This window comes from Colius striatus, chromosome 2 (genome assembly GCF_028858725.1).
Source record: "Colius striatus isolate bColStr4 chromosome 2, bColStr4.1.hap1, whole genome shotgun sequence".
In the NCBI taxonomy this organism is placed as follows: domain Eukaryota; kingdom Metazoa; phylum Chordata; class Aves; order Coliiformes; family Coliidae; genus Colius; species Colius striatus.
Window position 1 is genome coordinate 11,287,481 of NC_084760.1, and position 21,053 is coordinate 11,308,533.

The window sequence follows — 21,053 nt, forward strand, 5'->3', positions numbered from 1 at the left end:
TGGTAGGAGTTGGAAGGGACCTTTAGAGATCATCCAGTCCAACCCCCCTGCAGAAGCAGGTTCACCTAGATCAGGTCACATAGGAATGTGTCCAGCCCTCTGTATTCAAACCCCTTCCCCCAGCTTGCATCTTTGGCAGGTAGTAACTCTGGTCAGCAGATGTCAAAATGTTACCTAGATTACTCAGATGCAATCAACCTGCCTGTGTGTTTGGCAGAGTGACAGTGACAGCAATTCCTCCTCTACTTGTGTGTCTTCTGTAAAATATAAAAGAAGGCAAAAGTTACCAAGCGATTCTTTTCTGAGTGATCTTGATGAAACTTTATTCCTGCAAATACTTATTCTGGGCCATACAACTTAAGAGGTTTAGCAATGGCCTCTGTCTTTTCCAGGGGAGGAATGCTCTCAGAACTTTTTGGAATACCAAATGTGGAGTATAAATCCAGACCTTGCTCAACTGTGATAATTATACACACAGACCTGGGGGTGAACGCTGACATTAACACCTAAAGTGCTTCTCAGTCAAATCAGACTGGGCTTCAGATTAATCCTAGAAAGGAAGTCTCAGTACAGTCACTTGTGGCCTCAGCTTCTCATCAAGCTAAAACATAAATGCTTTAGAGAGCTAAGGAGAGCAGGAAAGAGACCAGCTTGCTTTTATTCAAAGCAGGTGTTTTTGTCTGTTTGCCAAATACAGTTTGAGGCAGATCTTTCCAAAGAGCCTTACTGCATAAAACCAGTCTGTCACACTTCTTTTTCCATACATGAATGCCCACTCTAAAGGTACCCAGTTCTCAAGTAGATGTTCTTCAGACATGAGGCTAATTTGATGAGCTGAGTGGGCTCCAAGCCCTTCTAAACTTCATTTTTGTTGCTGCTATACTTGTTATGCAGAGCTGAGTCACCCATGTATGGTCTGAGTGTGGAAAAAGCAGGCAAATATTCCTATTTCCCCCAAACAACTCCAGAATTAAACTTGTGCACTGCATAGGACTCATGTATTTTCTTGTGAGTTTGCCTTGGAGAAATGTATTATCAAACTACAGCAAATAATAAGCTTGTATAATATGCAGGGAGCATGGAGGCTTTGAACAATTCATGCTTTTCCTGTAGTCCTCTGGAGAAGATGGTAAGCCAGAGTGTCCTGATGATGGAAAGGACATGTTCCTATGCAACCTGATCTAGGTGGATCTGCTTTTGCAGGGGAGGTGGACTAGGTGATCTCTAAAAGTCCCTTCTCTCCCCTACCATTCTGTGATTCTATGGAAAGGCACTTGGGATTTGTGGAATACTTCATTCACTACTGCACAATAAAAGCCAAGAAATTAGTGGATGGGGAGAAGCTCTGTATTTGTAACAGTAAAGAGCTGCAAAAAAACAGTAAAATCCTGTTTAAAAGCAGCATGAGTGGGACTCACTGAAATGCAAACCTTGTCCTGTTCTTAGTTTTGTTTGCTGCATCCAGGTCCAGCATGAATATAGGTAACTGTCAGCACTGGAGAAGATGAAGTCTTACCTTGACTTAGAACTTAACTCCCACTTTTAAGTCTTGTGAAATGTACTTAAATAATGCAACAGCATTAATGAAGGTTTTAATGCATCTTTCTAGATCGCAGAAGAAGCCTACAGGAATAAAAATGCCTCCACCTATCCTCAGCCCAAGGACCTAGAAGCCTTCATCCGCTCTCAGGTTTACAGCACTGATTATAACAGCTTCGTGACTGATTCCTACACCTGGCCTGCAGAAGCCAGCAAAGTGAAACTGTAAATATTTAATGAGGAATGAACAAGCTAGCAGCAGTTAAAAAGCATTATTCCAACCAATTTTTTTGCCTAGAAAGCTTCAGAATAGCTGATTTTTTTAAGATGCAGAACACTTTTTTCTAAATGGTAAGATTTGGTTAGAAACCAAGATCAAGAAATCATATTAATTATACATCAGGAAATAAAAACCAGTCTGAGAAATGTATTTGTGTTGTCTGGTTCTTTTGACTGCTATTTTAATTGAGGTTCCCCTGTGCTACAGTTTGACAGATCTTTTTTGTTATTAAAGTACTTGTATTGTGAATGGAGAGGTTTGTCAATGAGAACTTCAGCAGACAAAGGGTACCATGGAAAACTAAGAGATGCATACGATGGCTGTTTAATCCATTACAGATCACAAGGTAATTTGCATACATTGACAAGGTATTGATTAGAAACAACCCAGAACTTTACAGAACAGTAAGGGTAGAATTATTTTCTCCAAAGAAAAGCCTTATTGGTCACATGCAATGTAATGACAGTTTTCTGACAAGAACTGAACCTTTTGTTCACATCTAATGAGAGTATTTTAACATTACTTTGCTAAACTAAAGTCTTGGAAATGATCAAACAGATCAAAAATGAGCAACTAAACCATGACAGGCCATGATGGTGACCATGTGGCAAGTGGTAACCTGCTGGTCCTTTAAAGGCACAGCTCCTGGGGACTTTTGAGTAGCATTCTTCATCTACATATCATACTGTTGACATCAGAAGATGATAAACCAGTACAAATTGGGAGACTGAATTGCCATTCCCTCACTACACCCTCAGCACACTACCTCACAGGAAAACATTGCCAAAGCACGTGTTAGAATCACAGCATCACAGACTGGTTGGGGTTGGAAGGGACTTTTAGAGATCATCTAGTCCAATCCCCCTGCAGAAGCAGGTTCAGCTAGATCAGGTCACACAGGAATGTGTCCAGGAAGGTTTTGAAGACCTCCAAGGAAGGACCCTCCACACCCTCCCTGGGCAGCCTGTCCCAGGGCTCCCTCATCCCAACAGTGAAATAGTTTTGCCTTATGTTTCAATGGAACTTTTTGTGTTCCAGCTTCATCCCATTACCCCTTGTCCTGTCACGGGATACAGCAGAAAAAAGTGCTGCCCCAACCTCCTGACACCCACCCTTTAGATATTTATAAATATTAATGAGATCCTTCCTCAGTCTCCTCCAGACTAAACAGCCCCAGTTCCTGCAGCCTTTCCTCATCAGCAAGATGCTCCAGTCTTGGTGGCCCTGTGCTGGCCTCTCTCCAGCACTTCCCTGTCCCTCTTTAGCTGAGGAGCCCAGAACTGGACACAGGGCTCCAGATGAGGCCTCACCAGGGCAGAGTAGAGGGGGAGCAGAACCTCCCTCTACCTGCTCCCCACACTCTTCTTGATGGATCCCAGGCTGCCATTGGCCTTCTTGGCCACGAGGGCACATTGCTGGCTCATGGTTAGTTTATTACCATCACTTTGTTTATCACTTAGTTTATTAACATCACTTTTTGTTACAAGCTGCTGGAAAATTGCCTGTCAGTACTGATTTGACATAGAAAAGTTTAGCAATGTTGTATGCATTTTTATTTAAATGTTTTGTGTATATATATATACATAGAGTTGTTTCATTTGTCTTTGTTTTACATGTGTTTCTATATTGGCAATACCAGTTCTTACCATATCACTAAAGTCTGCTTATGTTAATAGTCAGTTTTCCTTGCCTAACTCATGGTGTTCTATATTTACATTGTTAGCTCGAGTACCTTGGAAATGAGAATGTGTAAGACGAGACAAAGTTTATTGCTTCATCTCTTTTCCCCCTACATTACACAAGGTTTCCCTTGTCACAGTAGCTCTAAGGCACAATATTTCAAGGTTAGCATCATCTCCTGCTGTCCAAAATTACTATTCCTCACACCGTTTCTCTTACTTGTTTGCAACTTTGCCTTCGACACCAAAGAGAATCTGAAAAACATGTCCACTCTGATGTTGTTTCAGGAATTCTAGGAACTGGCCAAGATCCATGTGGTAGTCATTCCTCAGGCCATAATCACCATGTGCCTGAAACTGCAGGTCTTCGAAAGCACGAAAGAGACGAAGATTATCGACGCTCCCCTCTGCTTCCACATTCTCCACGTGCTTGCAGGAAATATGCTTCCAGTTGGGGTACCTAATGACACGCCAGAACTCTTCACAGTTTTCCTGCAGTCCCTCCACACATATGACACCAGGCTTCCCTGTCAGGCAGAAGCCAGTCAGGTTTAACTTCTTTGCAGAGTCGAAAATCTTTTTCCTCAGCTCCTGCCTGTATATATGATGGCTGTAGATCCACATGCGGTGCAACGTTCCTTTAGTGACTTCTTCTGAAGCACTTTCAACTGAGGTCTGACTGTCTGCCAGGTAAGGCAGGCTGTTGTCTTTCACCCACTGCACAGCTGCATAGACACATGGTTCACCTGAATCCAAAGAGCTGATGTGAGAAGTGAGACCGGCGTTGAGCTGCAGCTGTTGCTGCCTGTGCAGCGCATTGCATCTTGCAAAAAGCTGAGGAGCCATGTGAGGGTACCTATGAGGCAGCAGCACCTGCAATTCCACTCTTACCTTAAAAACAGAATGCACACACAGAAAGAAAATGAATTCTGCATCTACACATGCTAAACTCCTCTTCCCTGTCAAAGGCAGATTACAGGGACATTTAATTAAGGCTGCAACGAGATGTAATTAAGACTGGGAGAATGTCTGCTTCCATGTTCCTTTTGTCCCCATCATCTGTTCCTTTGTCTGCTCCTTTTCTTTCATTGCACCATGCTGTGACTTTCCCACATATCTAATGTTATCAAGGCTGTTCTCTTCTGCTATTCACAGCAATAACACTGAGGCTTGGAAGCAGGGTCACAGTTACCCTCTGGGGATAGTTCTAGTGCATGTTCTCAGTGTGGGCTCGTGCTGCTGCAGCCATAAACTGCCAGTGTGACAGGCAAGGAGCAAGTGGCCTTTGAGGATCTTGTCCCTTACCAAAGGCACAATGAGCTCAGCCCAGCTGCTGGATCCTCCCCAGGGAAACAAGGCCAAGAGTCAGGCCAAACAGCCTCTGTGATTGTGCATATTGAATGGGACGTGGCAGGAGGGTTGCAAGTAGATGATCTTTTGGAACTAGATGATGTTTAAGCTCCCTTCCAACCCAAACCATTCTATGATTATATGCCTTATTATTTCAAAGAAGTATTCAGTCTAACAAAGGAAGCATTCTCAGGATTATAGATTGGAGTTTTAGGGTTTGGCTGGTTTTGTTTTACTGTTTGTGTGACTTTTCCCAGAGAATCTTAATGGCTGGAAGGGACCTCTAAAGATATCCAGTCCAATCCCCTGCCAGAGCAGCACCACCTAGAATAGGTCACACAGGAACTCATCCAGGTGGGTTTGAATGTCTCCAGAGAAAGAGACTCCACAACCCATCTGGGCAGCCCCTTCCAGTGCTCCCTCACCTGAACAGGGAAGAATTTTTTCCTTGTGTTTCTTTGGAACCTCTTGTGTTCCAGCTTGCACTCATTGCTCCTTCTTTGCCTTTTGGGTCTGTTTTTATCAGTACTGTATTTCAAATACAGGTCAATGAATGTTAGTACATATGGCAAGGGATGGAAGAAACAAATAATACATTGCTTTTTGCTACAATAATGTGAAGGTCAATATATTGTGTTTCCATGAGGGGAGAATTGCCTTTTTAACACCCAACTCTTTGCAAACCTGTAAACTAACAGCCTTCATAGAAGCAGAGCCCTAGCTAAGTTCTTGTGAAGGCTGTGTGTGCCCCTGACATCAGTTGTTTATTCCCATTTGTGACTCTTACTAGCCTTTCTCACCCAAAGAAAGCTAAGACTCAAATAAATAGTAAGAAGATTTTCCTGTGACTCTTGACTTTTGAAACAACAAACCAAAATTAAGTGTGTTTTTATCCCTTTTCCAGGGCAGAGTTTTAAGTAGGTGCACACGGAGTAAATAAAACACACCTGAACACATGTGGAAGTTCTCACCTTTGCTTCCCCTACATCAACAGCAATTGAATATTCGAGCCGTGGGGGCAGAGCTCCATCGGGATTCCTCAGGTAGCGCTGCACGCTGGGCACAGCATCCTCATCCAGTTTCATTTCACCTCTTTTGGGAAACATCGCAAGGAGCATTTCCAGCTCCAGCAGCTGGAGCTCCAGGCAGTCTTTTACTGTGACAGCCATGGTAAGGTCATCCACATGCACCTGCAACAAGAGGCCTGGAGTTAAACCTCGCGGGTTAGCACATGAACTGGTGTAACACAAGCCGGGCCTCTGCCGGGAAACATCAGCGTTTTGTGAAGGGCACAACTCGCATTAAATACAAACCGCTCAGAATCAGTCCCTCACAGGCGAGCTGCACGGCCAGGCGCCAGAAGGGACGGGGATGCGGTACCGCGGCTGCGGGAACTACCCGTCAGGGCAGAGGAAGACCATCGGCCGGAGCAGACCTGTCTCTTCATGCCACCTGCCCGGGGGCCGCCGGGGCGAGAAGGGCCGGGCAGCCCTCCCTCGATGGAGCGTGGCCGGGGCCCGCCGGGCTCAGCCTGCCCCAGCCGCCGGTGGGCGGGAGGGGCCGGGACCGCACCGCCGGAGGACGGGCCCTGAGGCCCTTGCAGGCCCCGCACCCCCCTCGCTGGGTGAGAGGCTGGGGTCCGCTAGTGAGCGCCTGGTTTAGCTTCCGCAGCCGAGCCTCGATTGAAGGACTCTCGAGGCAAGCCCGGTGAGCCGGCGGCGCTGGGGGAAGGCGGCGGGCTGCCTCGCTGAGGGCGGGCGTCGCCGAGGTCGGTGAAATGATGGCGGGCCGCCTTGCGACGGAGCTGCCGCTCGCCGCCTCTGAAGCCGAGCTGGCACGCTGAGGCACGGAGCGCCGCCCGGCGCCTGGCCGGGCCTGGGCAGAGCCCTGCGGGCTGAGCGCTGCCGCTCGGGCACGAACGATCCCAACGTGCGCACGCCACGTCCGTGTACGTGGGCGGATGTGGCTGGTGGCAGCGGGGCGGCTGCTGCGTGACGCCAAGGAGGCCGCGCGGGACCCGCGTATCCCCGACAGCTCCCGAGGAGCCTGGTCAGCGCCCGAGGCCGGCGCTGGCGGCCACGCCGCGCTGTCCCACGGCCCCGCGAGGGCAGAGCGACCGCGGTCCCGGCCCCGGCGGCCCGGCCCTGGTGACACGTGGCGGCTGCGTGAGCGCCCTCCGCGCCGCCATTGGACGGGCGCCGCTTAGGGGCGGGGCCGCGCCGGCTCCGGGCGGCGAGCGCGGCGGCAGTGGCGGCGGGTCCGGGGTGCTGCTGGTGGGCCCGGCGGCAGCGCAGGGTGAGCCCCGAGGCAGGTGGCCGCTGGAGCCGCTCACGCGTCCGGCTGGCCCGCCCTCCCCGACCCAAGGGCTTGGCCGCACGTCAGGTGCGCGGCGCGGTGCGGAAGGGGCGGTGGAGAGCACCGGGACGGAGCCGCGACCCGCGTGAAGCAGCCAGGTGACGCTGCCAGGGGTTTCTCTGCGGCTGCAAGGGCTTCAGGAGGGAGGACGGGGCTGCTTTTGAGCTCCAAAGCGAGTACAAGGAGCCGTGGCCGAGGGGCTGACGTTGCGGTGAGGAGTGGCTGGCTGCTTGCGGTAACTTTGCCGTGATCCCTGCCGGCTGAGCACCGCGGCCGCCTTCGCCTAAAGCGAGTCATCCCTCGGTGATGCGGTGAAACCTGGTCGAGCACTGTGTATCTAGTGTGATACCGGGAGTACGGAGACTCCTTCAAGGACTGCTCTGGTAGCAGTCCCCTCTCCTAGTCCTACCAAGGGATTTGATCAGCTACCCATGGCCTTAAAGACTGAATGAAACACGTGAAACTGCTTATAATGCCTTAACTCCTCTCACTTGCATCTGTGTTACTTCCTTTTCTAGCAATGGATTCTGAAGCCCTTCAGAAATCCTCTGCATCTCATCCTAAACCCTCCGGGCTGACTCTTCAGTATGGCACCGCCGGGTTTCGCACCAAGGCCGAGCAGCTGGATCATGTCATGTTCCGCATGGGCTTGCTGGCAGTACTCAGGTCCAAAGTCCTGGCATCTACTATTGGCGTCATGGTTACAGCATCTCACAATCCTGAAGTAAGAGCAACCTTTTCCTTAAAGACAAAGTAGATGGAGGGGATCAATCTGGTGGAATCAAAGCTCTTGGTGTACCAGGACACCAGATCCTGAAGGCACTTGGATGTGCCTAAAGCGTGTGTTTAGCCTGCTCCCTGAAAATATAGTGTCCAGCATGTTTGAAATTACTTTTCCCTGTACAGACAAGTGTCATTTTCTCTCATGTGGAAACATAATGTAGGAAATTTGTGTTACTGGCAAACTAGGAGTGATACTTTGTGATTCTCCTCTTGAGAAGAGATGAACCTTTGAGCAAAGTCTGCGAGTCTGGAAAAATAAAGAGCTGCAGCAATTCCAAACCAGGCATTTAAACTCTTGCTGCTGAAGAGCATTCCAGGTTATTAGATCTCCCCTACATTGTTGCTTCTTCAAGGGGGTTGGACTAGATGATCTCTAAAGGTCCCTTCCAACACCTACCATTCTATGATTCTATGATTTTCATATCAAGTGAATTTTGTATCAACATTATAAGGGAAGGGGAAAGGGAAAGTAAGTTACTTAATATACTGGTTATATTACTTTTTGGGGGTTGTCAGAGGTTTAAATAAATAGCTAAGCTCCACATTTAAAGAAGTATCATGATTGAACCATGTGTTGGCTGTCATAGAATCACAGAATGGTAGGGGTTGGAAGGGACCTTTAGAGATCATCTTGTCCACCCCCCTGCAGAAGCAGGTTCACCTAGATCAGGTCACACAGGAACTTGTCCACTGTCTTCAAAAGAGATTTTTGTTAACTTTCCTACTTTTAGCCTTACCATCTTTTTTCTTCTTTTTTTTTTCCTTCTAAGGAAGATAATGGTGTAAAGCTGGTTGATCCCCTTGGAGAAATGCTGCACCCTTCCTGGGAAGAGTATGCCACACAGCTAGCAAATGCAGAGGAGCAAGAACTGCAGACAACAATAACTGAGATCTGCCAAAAAGCAGCAGTGAACCTGCACAAAGATGCTTCGGTTTTTATTGGGAGAGATACCAGGTAACTGCTGGAGCTGTCTGCTGCCTGGATGGAAACACCAACGTTTTGTTCATGGGTGACTTTGGATGTTTGTTTCCCCTCAGACAGATTATGCTTTTTTTTTATGCATAGTCTGCTATCTGATAGTTTTGATAGATATGATTATAGCAATACACAAAGGTTTTCCAGTGGTGGTGTTCTGTTAGCTTCCTTGATAGTTAGGAGAGCTTCTTAGCACTGTTTCTGAGCAGGATGCTCTACTGTGGGTGTGGGTGGGGTTTTATTTTTCTGGATATCATTTGACATCCACATGTGCTCAGCAGTTTCCTTGTCTTTGCAATTCCCTGGGGTATTGGCTTTCAAACTTCTTTATTGAGAGGAGCCTGCAATAGAAAAAGATGTGTGAATTTCTTCATATCAAGTCTAAGTCTACCAGCAGAAAGCTTGTAGAATCCTCTTCCACACGTGCTTCCTTTCCAAGTCCATATAAGAACTGCTTGAGAGAGTTCAGTGCAGGGCCACAAAGATGATGAAGGGACTGGAGCATCTCCCTTCTGATGAAAGGCTGAGGGAGCTGGGGCTCTTCAGCTTGGAGAAGAGGAGTCTGAGGGGTGACCTCATTCATGTTTACAAATACATAAAGAGTAGGTGTCAGGAGGCTGGAGCCAGGCTGTTCTCAGTGATGGCCAATGATGGGACAAGGGGCAACAGGTAAAAGCTCAAACATAAGAGATTCCAAAGAAACACGAGGATAAACTTCCTCCCTGTTCAAGTGAGGGAGCACTGGCACAGGCTGCCCAGATGGGCTGTGGAGTCTCCTTCTCTGGAGACATTCAAACCCACCTGAACGAGTTCCTGTGTGACCTACTCTAGGTGGTCCTGCTCTGGCAGGAAGTTGGACTGGATGATCTTTCAAGATCCCTTCCAAGCCTTGAGATTCTGTGATTCTGTAAAGGTCATGAGTTGTGTTTGTTGTTTTCCAGGCCAAGCAGCAAGAAACTCTCACAGTCAGTAATAGATGGTGTTTCTGTCCTAGGTGGTCAGTACCACGGTAGGTTGAACTTTTCCCATCTGATTTCAAGTTTTTATGTAAATGTGGCTCTGTTATGTAGACCTAAAGCAGTAGCCCAGCCACCATTGCCAGTTTTGCTTGTAAGCATCCTGCTCTAACAATCCTGGGGATGGTGTAACATCTTTTCACAGCAGAACTTGGTAAATGGCACCTGGGTTTCCTGTGCTGCAGGAAATTTGTCTGTTTATTGTCAAGCAGGAAATCCTGCACAACTTTGACAAAGGAATTAATTCAGTATTCTGTTTCTGAAGATGATGCCTTTTACTTTATGCTAGATTATGGTCTGCTGACAACACCACAGCTGCATTACCTGGTCTGCTGTCAGAACACTCAAGGACAGTATGGGAAAGCAACCCTGGAAGGTTACTATGAAAAACTATCCAAAGCTTTTACGGAACTGATAAAGCAGGTGAGTCCTGGGAGTAGTTTTCCTCATGCAAATGCACAAAATGAGTTGTCTTCTGTTTGTTTGCCTGTGTGGGTTTTAGGTTTTGAGTTCAACTTGCCTCTAGATGTGGCTTCTAGGGTATGAACTCACCTTGCCCCTCTTTCCTTGTTCCAAGTCTCCTATCTCTGGAGAGAATCAGAGGCACCTGAAGATTGATTGTGCCAATGGAATAGGAGCCCTGAAACTATCTGAAATGAAACCCTACTTTCCAAAGGAGATGCTGATTCGCCTATATAATGATGGAACCAAGGAGAAGCTCAATCACTTATGTGGTGCAGATTTTGTGAAAGTTCACCAGCAACCGCCTAGAGGTATGAACTCAGTGATTCTGTGTCCTTTCACCTCCTCTCCAGATCTGGAAGCATAGGGTCTAGCAGTGACTTGTAGCATCTTTGGATAAGCTGAGCTCCCTGATTGTTACTGAGGGACTGTGTGGATGGTTGTGCTTGTACAGGGGACAAAGAGAATCATATGCCTGGGTTTGGCACATCCCCAGTGTGTGTCAGCCTGAGTTGTCTGGAGGAGCACAGTGAGTCTCACTGGTTTGGCAATCCAGTCCAAAGATCAGTCATGATTTGCTCACTGTTATTTACTTTACTTCCTTTTGTTATCAAGAAACATTTACTTTGTGGACTGGGGCTGCAGATGCTTCTCTTGGATTTCTGAAGAAGAGCTGGGATGATTAACAGCTCGGTGCCAGCAGATTGGTTGACATAAACCAGTGAGGAAATTACTTCAGCCAAATCACTGCATGTAAAAGAAAATCCCTGAACCTGGGGAGCAGGCTGGTTTGGCTGTTAGGTTGTTTGAGGCTGAACTGGCTTCTCCATTTGACAGCTGCACCCTTACTGCAACTGCTAGCCAGAGCTGATCAGGGAGGTGGGGTGTCGTTGACCCCTTGCCACACTGGTTGTGTGTTGGAAGGGAGCAGCAGAGCAGCAACTCCCATTGGGGAGGGATGTTCCTGTGTCACACCTGCAGCCTAGGGGACACTCCTGGGCCATTTCCATGCAGGGACATGCTGTGAAAAGACACTGTGGTTTCCTAAATGAGGTTCAGTGAAACGGAAGGATCTGATTTGCCTGCAGTGTGAAGTGGTTAACAGCTTCCCGTGCAAAGTCCTAGGGAGTCTCAACCTGTTAAATGCTGCAGTTGCCACTACCTCCTGCTTTGCCACTACCTCCTGGTAGTTGCCACTGCCTCCTGATTGATAATAAGCTAAATATGAGCCAGCAATGTGCCCTGGTGGCCAAGAAGGCCAATGGCAGCCTGAGATGCATCAAGAAGAGTGTGGCCAGCAGGTCGAGGGAGGTTCTTCTCCCTCTCTACCCTGCCCTGCTGAGGCCTCATTTGGAGTCCTGTGTCCAGTTCTGGGCTCCTCAGCTCAAGAGGGACAGGGAAGTGCTGGAGAGAGTCCAGCACAGGGCCACCAAGATGATCAGGGGACTGGAGCATCTTTCTTACGAGGAAAGGCTGAGGGAACTGGAGCTGTTTAGTCTGGAGGAGACTGAGGGGAGATCTTATTAACATTTATAAATATCTAAAGAGTGAGTGTCAGGAGATTGGGGCAGCACTTTTTTCTATAGTAGCTAGCAACAGGACAAAGGGTAATGGGATGAAGCTGGAACACAAAAAGTTCCACTTAAACATAAGAAAAAGCTATTTCCCTGTTCAGGTGAGGGAGCCCTGGCACAGGCTGCCCAGAGGGGTTGTGGAGTCTCCTTCCTTGGAGGTCTTCAAGACCCGCCTGGACATGTTCCTATGTGACCTGATCTAGGAGACCCTGCTTCTGCAGGGGAGTTGGACTAGATGATCTCTAAAGGTCCCTTCCAACCCTACCATTCTGTGATTCTGTGATTCTTTAGCTTGAGGACCTCTGTGGCATTGGGATGTATTGTCCTGCATCACTGTAGGCAAGGAGAGGAAGAAACTGACAAGTTTAGGGGTATAGTTTACCTCATCCTTCAGAGCATAGGATCAGCAATGTGGGCCAATTTCCTTGTCTGCTCATCTTCTGAAACACTTTTTCCCAAGAAGCGGTTACAGGGTACAGCATATCTCTGGGAGTTCCTGAAACTCCTGCTGAGTTCCTGAGGGGCATTGCTGCAGTTTCTGAGAAACACTGAGGCTAATATGGCCAGCATCTTCAAGAAAGGCAAGATGGACCTCATTAAAAGAGCAGTTTGGTTTTGTGTGGCGTTGCTGTGTCAGGTGGTGAACGCTCCTTACTTATTTCTCTGTTGGCACTAAGCCTGGAAGGTTGTTGTGGCTGGTACTGCTTATGCATTATATACCTCATTGTATAAATTGAATGTCAAGAAAACTAAATAGGAGGTATTTTGTAGCCACTCACATGTTTTATGTAAAGCTCTGAGAAGTCTTAGTGATGGTTGCTTTGGTTTGAGGCTGGTTTGTTTTCTTTCAAAGGTGGGGTTTATGTGCCACCTCCTGTTGTAACTGCTGTGGCACTGGCTTTGCTGGCACTGGGGTGCACTCTCGTCTTGCATTAGGAAACTGTGTCTCCTGTGTGAAAGGAAGCAAAGGGGAGGTGCAGGTCTGTTGAGTGGGAAGGATATTAAATTAAAGGGGCCTGAAATGTTTCCTGAAGAAAAGCATTTTTGATGCAAAGGAAGAATGATGAATTCTCATGCATCTGACAGCGCTCAGTAGTGTTACCCCAAGAGTCCATGGTGGACCTACCACATGACAGGAGCTACAGGTAGCATGGCACAGAGCTAATTTGGTCAGGACCACACTAGGACTGATTTACCATTTTGCATCTTCTCCTAGATGCCTGACTTGCATTTGTCACTGTGTGTGCACTAGGGCTGGTGATGGAGCCAGGTGAGAGGTGCTGCTCCTTCGACGGCGATGCGGACAGAATCGTTTATTACTATACGGACACAACGGGCCGTTTCCACCTCATCGATGGAGACAAAATAGCAACTTTAATTAGTGTCTTCCTCAAAGAACTTCTGGCTAAGGTAACTCTAGTGTATGAAATCATAGAATCGCAGAATGATTCAGGTAGAAAGGCACCTTAAAGACTATCTTGATTCAACACCTCTGCTGTGGGCAGGGACACCTGCCACCAGACCAGGTTGCTCAAAGCCCCATTCAGCCTGACCTTGAACACATCCAGGGATGGGGCATCCACAGCCTCTCTGGGCAGCCTATTCCAGTGCCTCACCTCCCTCACAGGGAAGAACTTCCTCCTCACATCTAAACTAAGTCTACCCTTTCTCAGTTTGAAGCCATTACCTCTTATCCTGTTACTGTGGGGATCTAAAGAACCTCTCTGGCTTTCTTCTTGGCTCCCTTTAGGTACTGGATAAACACTGACTCCTTAAGGTGTAAAGTGTAAAACAGTTTAAGGAAGCTCTGCTAGCTTGTATGTATGCTGTCTCTGCAGCTACCTAAAGTGAACCCAGTTTAAAAGGAGGTCAATCCCATAGCACATGGGTATGGCCAAAATGTTGTTTTTACAAAGGTGCGACTTCCTCGCTGCAAATAGGAAGTCTGAGGACTTGCATTTTAACCTGAAACCTTTCCTTAGTGGGAGAGAACTTTTCCAGTTTTGATGTTCAAAGTATTGATATTCCATTCTCTTTATTTTGCTATCTGTCATTAATTTTTCATTAAATTGGGATTCAGTCCTTCCCTCAGCCTTTCTGTGAAGCTTTATGAAGGCTGCGCATTCCATTTGCAAGAGAACTTGGTTGTGGCAGTCAAGGGCTTTGTGTGTCACCATTCCAAACCCACTGTCTGCTGCAGGGGACAGGGAGAAAAAGCTTTTCATAGAATCATGGAATGGTAGGGTTGGAAGGGACCTTTAGAGATCATCTAGTCCAACCTCCCTGCAGAAGCAGGTTCACCTAGATCAGGTCACACAAGAACGTGTCCAGGCAAGTTTGAAAACTTCCAGAGAAGGAGCCTCCACACCCTCCCTGGGCAGCTTGTGCCAGGGCTCCCTCACCTCAACAGTGACATAGTTTTTCCTTATGTTTAAATGGAACTTTTTGTGTTTCAGCTCATTTCCATTACCCTGTGTCCCATCCTTCTTTAGGTACTTAAAGTTTTAATGAGTTCCCCCCTCAGTGTTGTCTTCTCCAGGCTGAACAGCCCCAGGTCTCACAGCCTTTCCTCAGAAAGACCTTGGGGATTTTTTTCTCAGAAGTTCCCATAAACTTGGTGTCTGTGATACTAAACCTGGATGAAGTCTCCTGGTTTTGTTTACTTAGGGATCAGCTCATTCTTCACACTGTGGAAGAGGGGCTGGCCAGTCAGGAGAATGTGTGCTTGCCACCAGTCCTTGCTTTGTGCTGGCATTACTGACCAAGTTGTGTGTGGTGACAGCCTCCCATGATGCTGCCGTGTGTCTGCCAAGTGCACTGAGCTGGCTGAGTCTGAAAGGGAGTTTGGGAAGCCTGGGCTTGGTGAGCTGCTTCCAGTCAACCCAAACAGAATTCATGTTACCTCAAACATGTAGAGGTTTTAGCCTGGAGAAGAGGAGGCTGAGAGGAGACATGATCACTCTCTACAACTACCTGAAGGGGAGTTTTAATGAATTAGGGATCTCTTCTCTCCAATAATGAATAATACAACATGAGGAAATGGGCTCAATTTGCAGCAGGGGAGCTTTAGATTGGATATTAGGAAGAACTTTTTCACTGAGAGGGTTGTTAAGCACTGGAACAGGCTGCCCATGGAGGTGGTGGAGTCCCCATCCTTGGAGATATTCAAAAGACATCAGATGAGGTGCTGAGGGACATGGTTCGGTGATGGGCCTGGCAGTGTGAGATGAGTGGATGCAATGATCTTAAAAGTCTTTTCCAACCATCATGATTCTGTGGCGTTCTGTGTGAGCTGGTGCCTACCCCTGATGCTTAGGAGTTCAAAGTGTCTGTGGGAGATTGTATGTGCAGCAGTTGTGGTTGTCCTTCCATTTCCCCTGCCTGTGGGGCAATGTGGAAGCCCTTTGCTGCTTGGTTTGCTCAGGTGGGCCAGAGCTTGGAGCTGGCGGTGGTGCAGACAGCGTATGCCAACGGGAGCTCCACGCGGTACCTCGAGGAGACACTGAAGGTAGGCTCTGTGGTGTTTTTTTCTCCTTTGTGGTTTCTGCAAATGTTGTAGGCTGCAAATTTGTTTGCTTTTAAAATAAACACAACTGCATTATGATTGCTTGGAAGGCTTATGCTAGGCTGGAATGAATGACTCCCTGAGCCTGCAGTCATGACTGAGTTCTTGGGGTAAAGGAGACAGAAGAGAAAGAAGCTGAAAGTTTAGTCAGCTGTTACTAGTTTAAAAAAAAACAGTTTGGCTGAACAAGACCACTTGTTACTTCTGGAACAAGTTGAGGACTTAATGGCTTTGCAACAAAGTGAGTCAGAAAACGCTCCTTGATACTTTGATACCAGCTGTTTAATTTGCTGCAAGGGGCTAAGAGTTGTCCACATGGAAACTGAGCTCTAAGGTATTGATGTCAGTTTGGGCATGTCTGGTATTGGTCCCTGAACCGTAAAATGGGGTTGTCTTGCCTTAGGGGTTGGTTTGTTTATTATTTCCACTGAACCTTTTAATGGGGTCTGTAGGAACAGGGGGTAAGTTCAGCCCTGGGGAGTCAGTGGTGGTGTAGCAGAGACTGGTTTGTAACAGGCTGCCCAGGTCGGTCTGTTCCCAGATGCTGAGGGAAACCTGTGACACAGTTTGCATTCTCTGCATGTCCTTGGGCTGCAGGTACCTGTGCACTGTGTCAAAACAGGAGTGAAACACTTGCATCACAAGGCTCAGGAGTTTGATATCGGCGTTTATTTTGAGGCAAATGGACATGGCACAGTAAGTATGAGCGTGTAAGTGTGTAAGGTCAGCCACTACATACAAAGTTTCACTTGGATTAGGCAGAGCAGGAGCTCTTCTCACTCTCTGCTTACATTTCCAAACAAGACTTTTCTCTCCTTGTTGGAGAACAGACTTGTTTCTCCTTTCTGTCTTTCTCATAGCATTGCCCCCAACTCCTCTGTGCTCTATGTGAGGATGGCAATTAATGGCAGCAAACATTCCTGGTGGTTATTTGGACTTTTGCCCTCATTGCTGCACTTAATGTATCCTAGTTTGTGGTGTGGGCTGATCTTGACAAGCTCTCATCTTTTTCTTCTAGGTATTGTTTAGTAAAGCTGCTGAAACTAAAATAAGACAGCTGGCAAAAGAGGAGAAAGATGATGGAAAAAGAGAAGCAGCGAAGGTGCTCGAAAACATGATGGACCTGATTAATCAGGTAAAAACTGAGAGAAAGAAATGAGTGTGGTGACAGGCAGGGAGGCTGTGGGGACCTGTCACAGACTGCTGGGACAGGACCATGGTAGAAGGAAAGGCCAGGAAGAGGCTTCTGTGGATACCTGTCCTCCTTTCTCACCAGTGGATGCAGATTTTACCTGGGGCAGCCTCCCAGCTCTAAGTCCCAAAGAGGGAGGGGAAATAGCAGGGGAACTTCATCATGGGATGGGGCTTGTTCATGATTCAGCAACAAGTCATCTTTCAGCTGATGTTTTGCACTAGCTTAAGTGCTATGAGAGGAGGGGGCTTTCCAGGGCCTGTGCCCGTACAGCCCTGGCTCCCCCTGTCCTAGCAGAGACGTCATTCCTCTGAGGTAGTGCCCAATCCCACTTCATAGCCCAGTTGTAAGTATCCTGAGCCTAGGACACAGGTGAGGTGCCAGGAGAGGTGAGGGATAGCACTGCCCATTGGCACAGCTGTACAAGTATGCTGCTGTTCTCCTTAGTGCATGGACAGTAGCATAAGGAGGGGAAACAAAGCTCCCCTCCCCAGCCCACTCATCCACAGCTCCTCCTGCTGAGGCGAGGCAGGCTGGCTGCACCTTCCCTTCCTGCAGGGGAGAGCCCACTGCTGCAGTCCTGCCTTTGTTTCATGGCTGTTGATGGTTCTGGTGTTCATAGAATAATAAAATGGTAGGGGTTGGAAGGAACCTTTAGAGATCATCTAGTCCAGCCCTCCTGCAGAAGCAGGGTCACCTAGATCAGGTCACTCAGGTACCTGTCCAGGTGGCTCTTTTGAAAACCTCCAGAGAAGGAGCCTCCACACCCTCCCTGGGCAGCCTGTGCCAGGGCTCCCTCACCTGAACACTGAAATAGTTTTGCCTTATGTTTCAAGGGAACTTTTTGTGTTCCAGCTTCATCCCATCATTCCTTGTCCTGTCACTGGATACTACAGAAAAAAAGTGCTGCTCCAAGCTCCTGACACCCACCATTTAGATATTTGTAAATATTAATGAGATCCCTTCTCAGTCTCCTCCAGACTAAACAGCCGAAGTTCCCACAGCCTTTCTTCATAAGAAAGATGCTCCAGTCCCCTGATCATCTTGGTGGCCCTGCACTGGACTCTCTCCAGCACTTCTCTGTCCCTCTTGAGCTGAGGAGCCCAGAACTGGACACAGGACTCCAGATGAGGGCAGAGTAGAGGGGGAGCAGAACCTCCCTTGACCTGCTGCCCACACTCTTCTTGATGCATCCCAGGCTGCCATTGGCCTTCTTGGCCACGAGGGCACATTGCTGGCTCATATTTAGTTTATTATTAATCAGGATTCCCAGATCTCTCTGCAGAGCTGCTCTCCAACAGCATTTCTTCCCTTGCTGCTGACAGACAGTGGGTGATGCTATCTCGGACATGTTGGCCATCGAGGCGATCCTGGCCCTGAAGGGACTGACAGTGCAGCAGTGGGACGGCCTCTACACGGACCTGCCCAACCGCCTGCTCCGAGTCCAGGTGAGTTGCCTCAAGACTGCAGCAACCCCCTGGGGCCCTTCTATCAGCAGCCAGTACCTGCAGAGATTTGATAGAGCTTTATTTTAGCCAACCTAGCCCATTGCAGGGCAGGAGGGGTCCCACCAAGCCATGAAATAACCCAGGGAAGGGACTAAAATTTCACTTGGACTAAAATAAATATATGACTTAGATAAATGTTGAAATAATAGGTAACTATCAAATTAAAAAACCTGACCCAACCTGTGCAAATTTTTACTTCACTTTTAGTTCTTAACTTTCAAATTAGAAAACAAATCCCATTTTCCTAAGGGCCCTGCCTGCTGTGCCAATTTGTGTTAACAACTTGAGTATGGAAGTGCTTTGCTGCTTTATCTTGAAAGAGCTTGAGAAGAACAGGCTCCCAGGTGGTGACATTCCTTTAGCCACAGGGTGGGAGCTCTGGGTTCCAGGGGGAGAGGTTGGGGCAGCAGTTCTGAGGCTCACACCAAGGGGGCATCTTCAGACCTGACCCTTCTCCAACCCAAGTAAGCCGTGGCTGTGGTAGCTGGGCAGGAAGCCTGGGCCCTGCAAAGCGCTGGAGGGCAGCAGGAACTGCCCAGCTGAGCTCTGCTTCAGGCAGCACAGCAGTGTCTGGGCCGTGCAGGTGGGCTGTGGCAGGGGACGTGTGCCAGGGTGCTGCCGGCGCCCTCCCCACGTGCCGGTGTGTGCCGCGGCAGGTGGCAGAGCGGCGCGCGGTGGCCACGGTGGATGCGGAGCGGCGGGCGGTGTCGCCGCCGGGGCTGCAGGACAGCATTGATGCGCTGGTGGGGAAGTACAGGGCAGCACGAGCCTTCGTCCGCCCCTCGGGAACAGAAGACGTGGTGCGAGTGTACGCTGAAGCAGACACACAGGTAAGAGCTACAGCACCTCTGCCAGGAAGCAGGGTCGGTGGTGCTCACAGAATCACAGAATGGTAGGGGTGGAATGAAGCTTGAGAGATCATCTAGTCCAACCCCTGTTCAAGCAGGTTCACCTAGATCAGGGCACACAGGAACATGTGCAGGTGGGTCTTGAAAACCTCCAAAGGAGCCTGCACACCCTCCCTGGGCAGCCTGTGCCAGGGTTAAACAGCTCTGCGTCGCAGTGGCTGAGGGAGGGAAAGGGATGTTTACACGCTCACCCTTTAATCACAGGTTGGAAAAAAAACATAGTGGTCATAAAGTCTCTTTGGCTTTTCTAGAAGTGAACTTTAATGTTCTCAATGTTCACCTTAAATATTTATCAAGGCAAATTTGACAGCAGATGAGCCTTCTGAGAGCTCAGGGTTAAGAACGGGTACAAGCTGGAACAGAAGAGGTTCCAAAGAAACACAAGGAAAAACATATTCCCTGTTGAGGTCAGGGAGCACTGGAACAGGCTGCTCTGATGGGTTGTGGAGTCTCCTTCTCTGGAGACATTCAAACCCACCTGGACAAGTTCCTGTGTGACTTACTCTAGGTGGTCCTGCTCTGGCAGGAGGGTTGCACTGGATGATCTTTTGAGGTCCCTTCCAACCCTTAAGACTCTGTAATTGTGGTTACCATGGCAGCTGGTAAGAATTACTCCACATTAAATGAATAGAACTTAAACACATTGAACTCAAAAGCAGTGGTACTGTTCCTCTGCATCATGTGCTCCTGCCCACTTCTTCCCACCAGCATGACCACAGTGGCAAAAGATACCTTAGGGTGGCAGAGCAATGTGGAGAGCAATGCCTGCCTGCCTCAGTGTCATCTGTGTGCTCCAACCTCCTTATGCTGACCCCGCTCATAGAATCATCTAAGGTTGAAAAAGACCTTTAAGGTCAATTCAAGTCTCCCCCTGAGCTGTGTAACTAACTTTTAAACCGTTCCACAGGAGAACGCAGATGCCCTGGCCCTTGAGGTGAGCATGGCTGTGTACCAACTCGCTGGTGGAAAAGGAGCACCACCCCAGCTGCTATAATCAACGAGACAACTGCAGTCAAAGTGCCTCACTTATTTTGTAATGCTCCTTTCTCTACCATGTGCTAGTGTGGACCTAACCCATCCTGCCAGAGGGCAGCAAGGATTAATCACAACTGAGAAGAGTATTATTCCACTTATTATTTACCTCTGTTAGCAACTTACCTTTTGCTGCTGAATGTTTTCCTGCCCTGTCTTTGTCCAACTTCTGAAGCTGAGGTGGCTCAGAGGGTGCCTGCTTCATGTCAGGCAGCAGCCTGCTCAGAAGGCATCCTGCCACTCCAGCTCCCTGCAGTGGGTACCTAACACTCCCCTCCCACACCCACAGCAGCTGCATCTGATGGAGCTCTGGGGGCAAATAGTACCAGGCAGAGCCTGTGGCTGATCTGGAGCATCAGAAGTCACCTCAGTTCAGGAGGTCTGGCTCTGGCAGGGGGGTTGGACTAGATGATCTTTCAAGTTCTCTTCCAGCCCTTAAGATTCTGTGAAACAAGATCAGGAAGAAGAGCATCTGCAAGTAACAACATATCATTGCAGTGCCACTGGCACCCCATCCTTCTATGAAATGTATTCACCAGAGAGTACTTTGAAGTAAGCACAGTTGTCATGGCTTTTAAGAAGGAAGGGACAGAGACAAGCTTGCCTGCTGTGACCCTCACTGCTCCCCAGCAGCAGGCAGGGCAGGGCCAGTGGGACTCATGCTCTGGACACACAAGTCTCCTCGGCTGAGTCCAGTGCAGGGCATCTACCTCTGGCAATCCTGTTTCCCGTGGCAGTCCTGCAGTAAGGCCAGGCTTAATGGCATTTTCCAGATTGCTAAATAAGCACAAATTCCAATGGATTAAAGGAAAAAAAAAGACCAAAATAAACGAG

General features: G+C 48.3%; 3 protein-coding genes across 6 annotated transcripts in view; 2 read left to right on the forward strand and 1 right to left on the reverse strand.

The window, feature by feature from the left end:
* Positions 1 to 1,969, forward strand: part of ME1 (malic enzyme 1) — a 176,467-nt gene extending 174,498 nt beyond the window's left edge. Inside the window, exon 14 of the mRNA XM_061989758.1 lies at positions 1,610 to 1,969. Within this exon, the coding sequence (XP_061845742.1) occupies positions 1,610 to 1,768 (159 nt within the window). The 3' untranslated portion in view covers positions 1,769 to 1,969. The remainder of the gene's footprint in view (positions 1 to 1,609) is intronic.
* A 1,600-nt stretch (positions 1,970 to 3,569) lies between these two features.
* Positions 3,570 to 6,240, reverse strand: RWDD2A (RWD domain containing 2A). Of its 2 annotated transcripts, XM_061989994.1 has the most exons (3): positions 6,162 to 6,240; positions 5,796 to 6,038; positions 3,570 to 4,389 (listed from the first exon to the last, which is right to left on the reverse strand). In XM_061989994.1, the coding sequence occupies exons 2-3, from the start codon at positions 6,015 to 6,017 to the stop codon at positions 3,715 to 3,717; spliced, it is 897 nt and encodes a 298-aa protein (XP_061845978.1). In that variant the 5' UTR covers positions 6,018 to 6,038; positions 6,162 to 6,240; the 3' UTR covers positions 3,570 to 3,714. The 2 variants fall into 2 exon arrangements, with proteins under 2 accessions (XP_061845978.1, XP_010194847.1); XM_010196545.2 differs by lacking the exon at positions 6,162 to 6,240 and having other exon boundaries at positions 5,820 to 6,027.
* Positions 6,241 to 7,089: 849 nt separating this feature from the next.
* On the forward strand, positions 7,090 to 21,049 carry PGM3 (phosphoglucomutase 3). Of its 3 annotated transcripts, none has more exons than XM_061989469.1 (13): positions 7,090 to 7,301; positions 7,722 to 7,927; positions 8,757 to 8,941; positions 9,904 to 9,971; positions 10,268 to 10,401; positions 10,556 to 10,751; positions 13,267 to 13,424; positions 15,439 to 15,522; positions 16,177 to 16,275; positions 16,598 to 16,714; positions 18,097 to 18,219; positions 18,936 to 19,109; positions 20,095 to 21,049. In XM_061989469.1, exons 2-13 carry the CDS (start codon positions 7,724 to 7,726, stop codon positions 20,179 to 20,181), a joined length of 1,629 nt encoding a protein of 542 aa, XP_061845453.1. In that variant the 5' UTR covers positions 7,090 to 7,301; positions 7,722 to 7,723; the 3' UTR covers positions 20,182 to 21,049. The 3 variants fall into 3 exon arrangements, with proteins under 3 accessions (XP_061845453.1, XP_061845456.1, XP_061845454.1); XM_061989470.1 differs by having other exon boundaries at positions 7,107 to 7,143; XM_061989472.1 differs by lacking the exon at positions 16,177 to 16,275.
* Positions 21,050 to 21,053: the final 4 nt, after the last annotated feature.

Bases quoted from the DNA above. Each gene is read 5' to 3' on its own strand.
- RWDD2A (XM_061989994.1), bottom strand. From the start codon at position 6,017: ATGGCTGTCACAGTAAAAGACTGCCTGGAGCTCCAGCTGCTGGAGCTG. The intron at 4,390-5,795 runs GTGTGTTTTATT...TCTGTTTTTAAG, and splicing joins GAACTTCCACATGTGTTCAG to GTAAGAGTGGAATTGCAGGT.
- PGM3 (XM_061989469.1), top strand. From the start codon at position 7,724: ATGGATTCTGAAGCCCTTCAGAAATCCTCTGCATCTCATCCTAAACCC. The intron at 7,928-8,756 runs GTAAGAGCAACC...TTTCCTTCTAAG, and splicing joins CAGCATCTCACAATCCTGAA to GAAGATAATGGTGTAAAGCT. The intron at 10,752-13,266 runs GTATGAACTCAG...TGTGTGCACTAG, and splicing joins TCACCAGCAACCGCCTAGAG to GGCTGGTGATGGAGCCAGGT.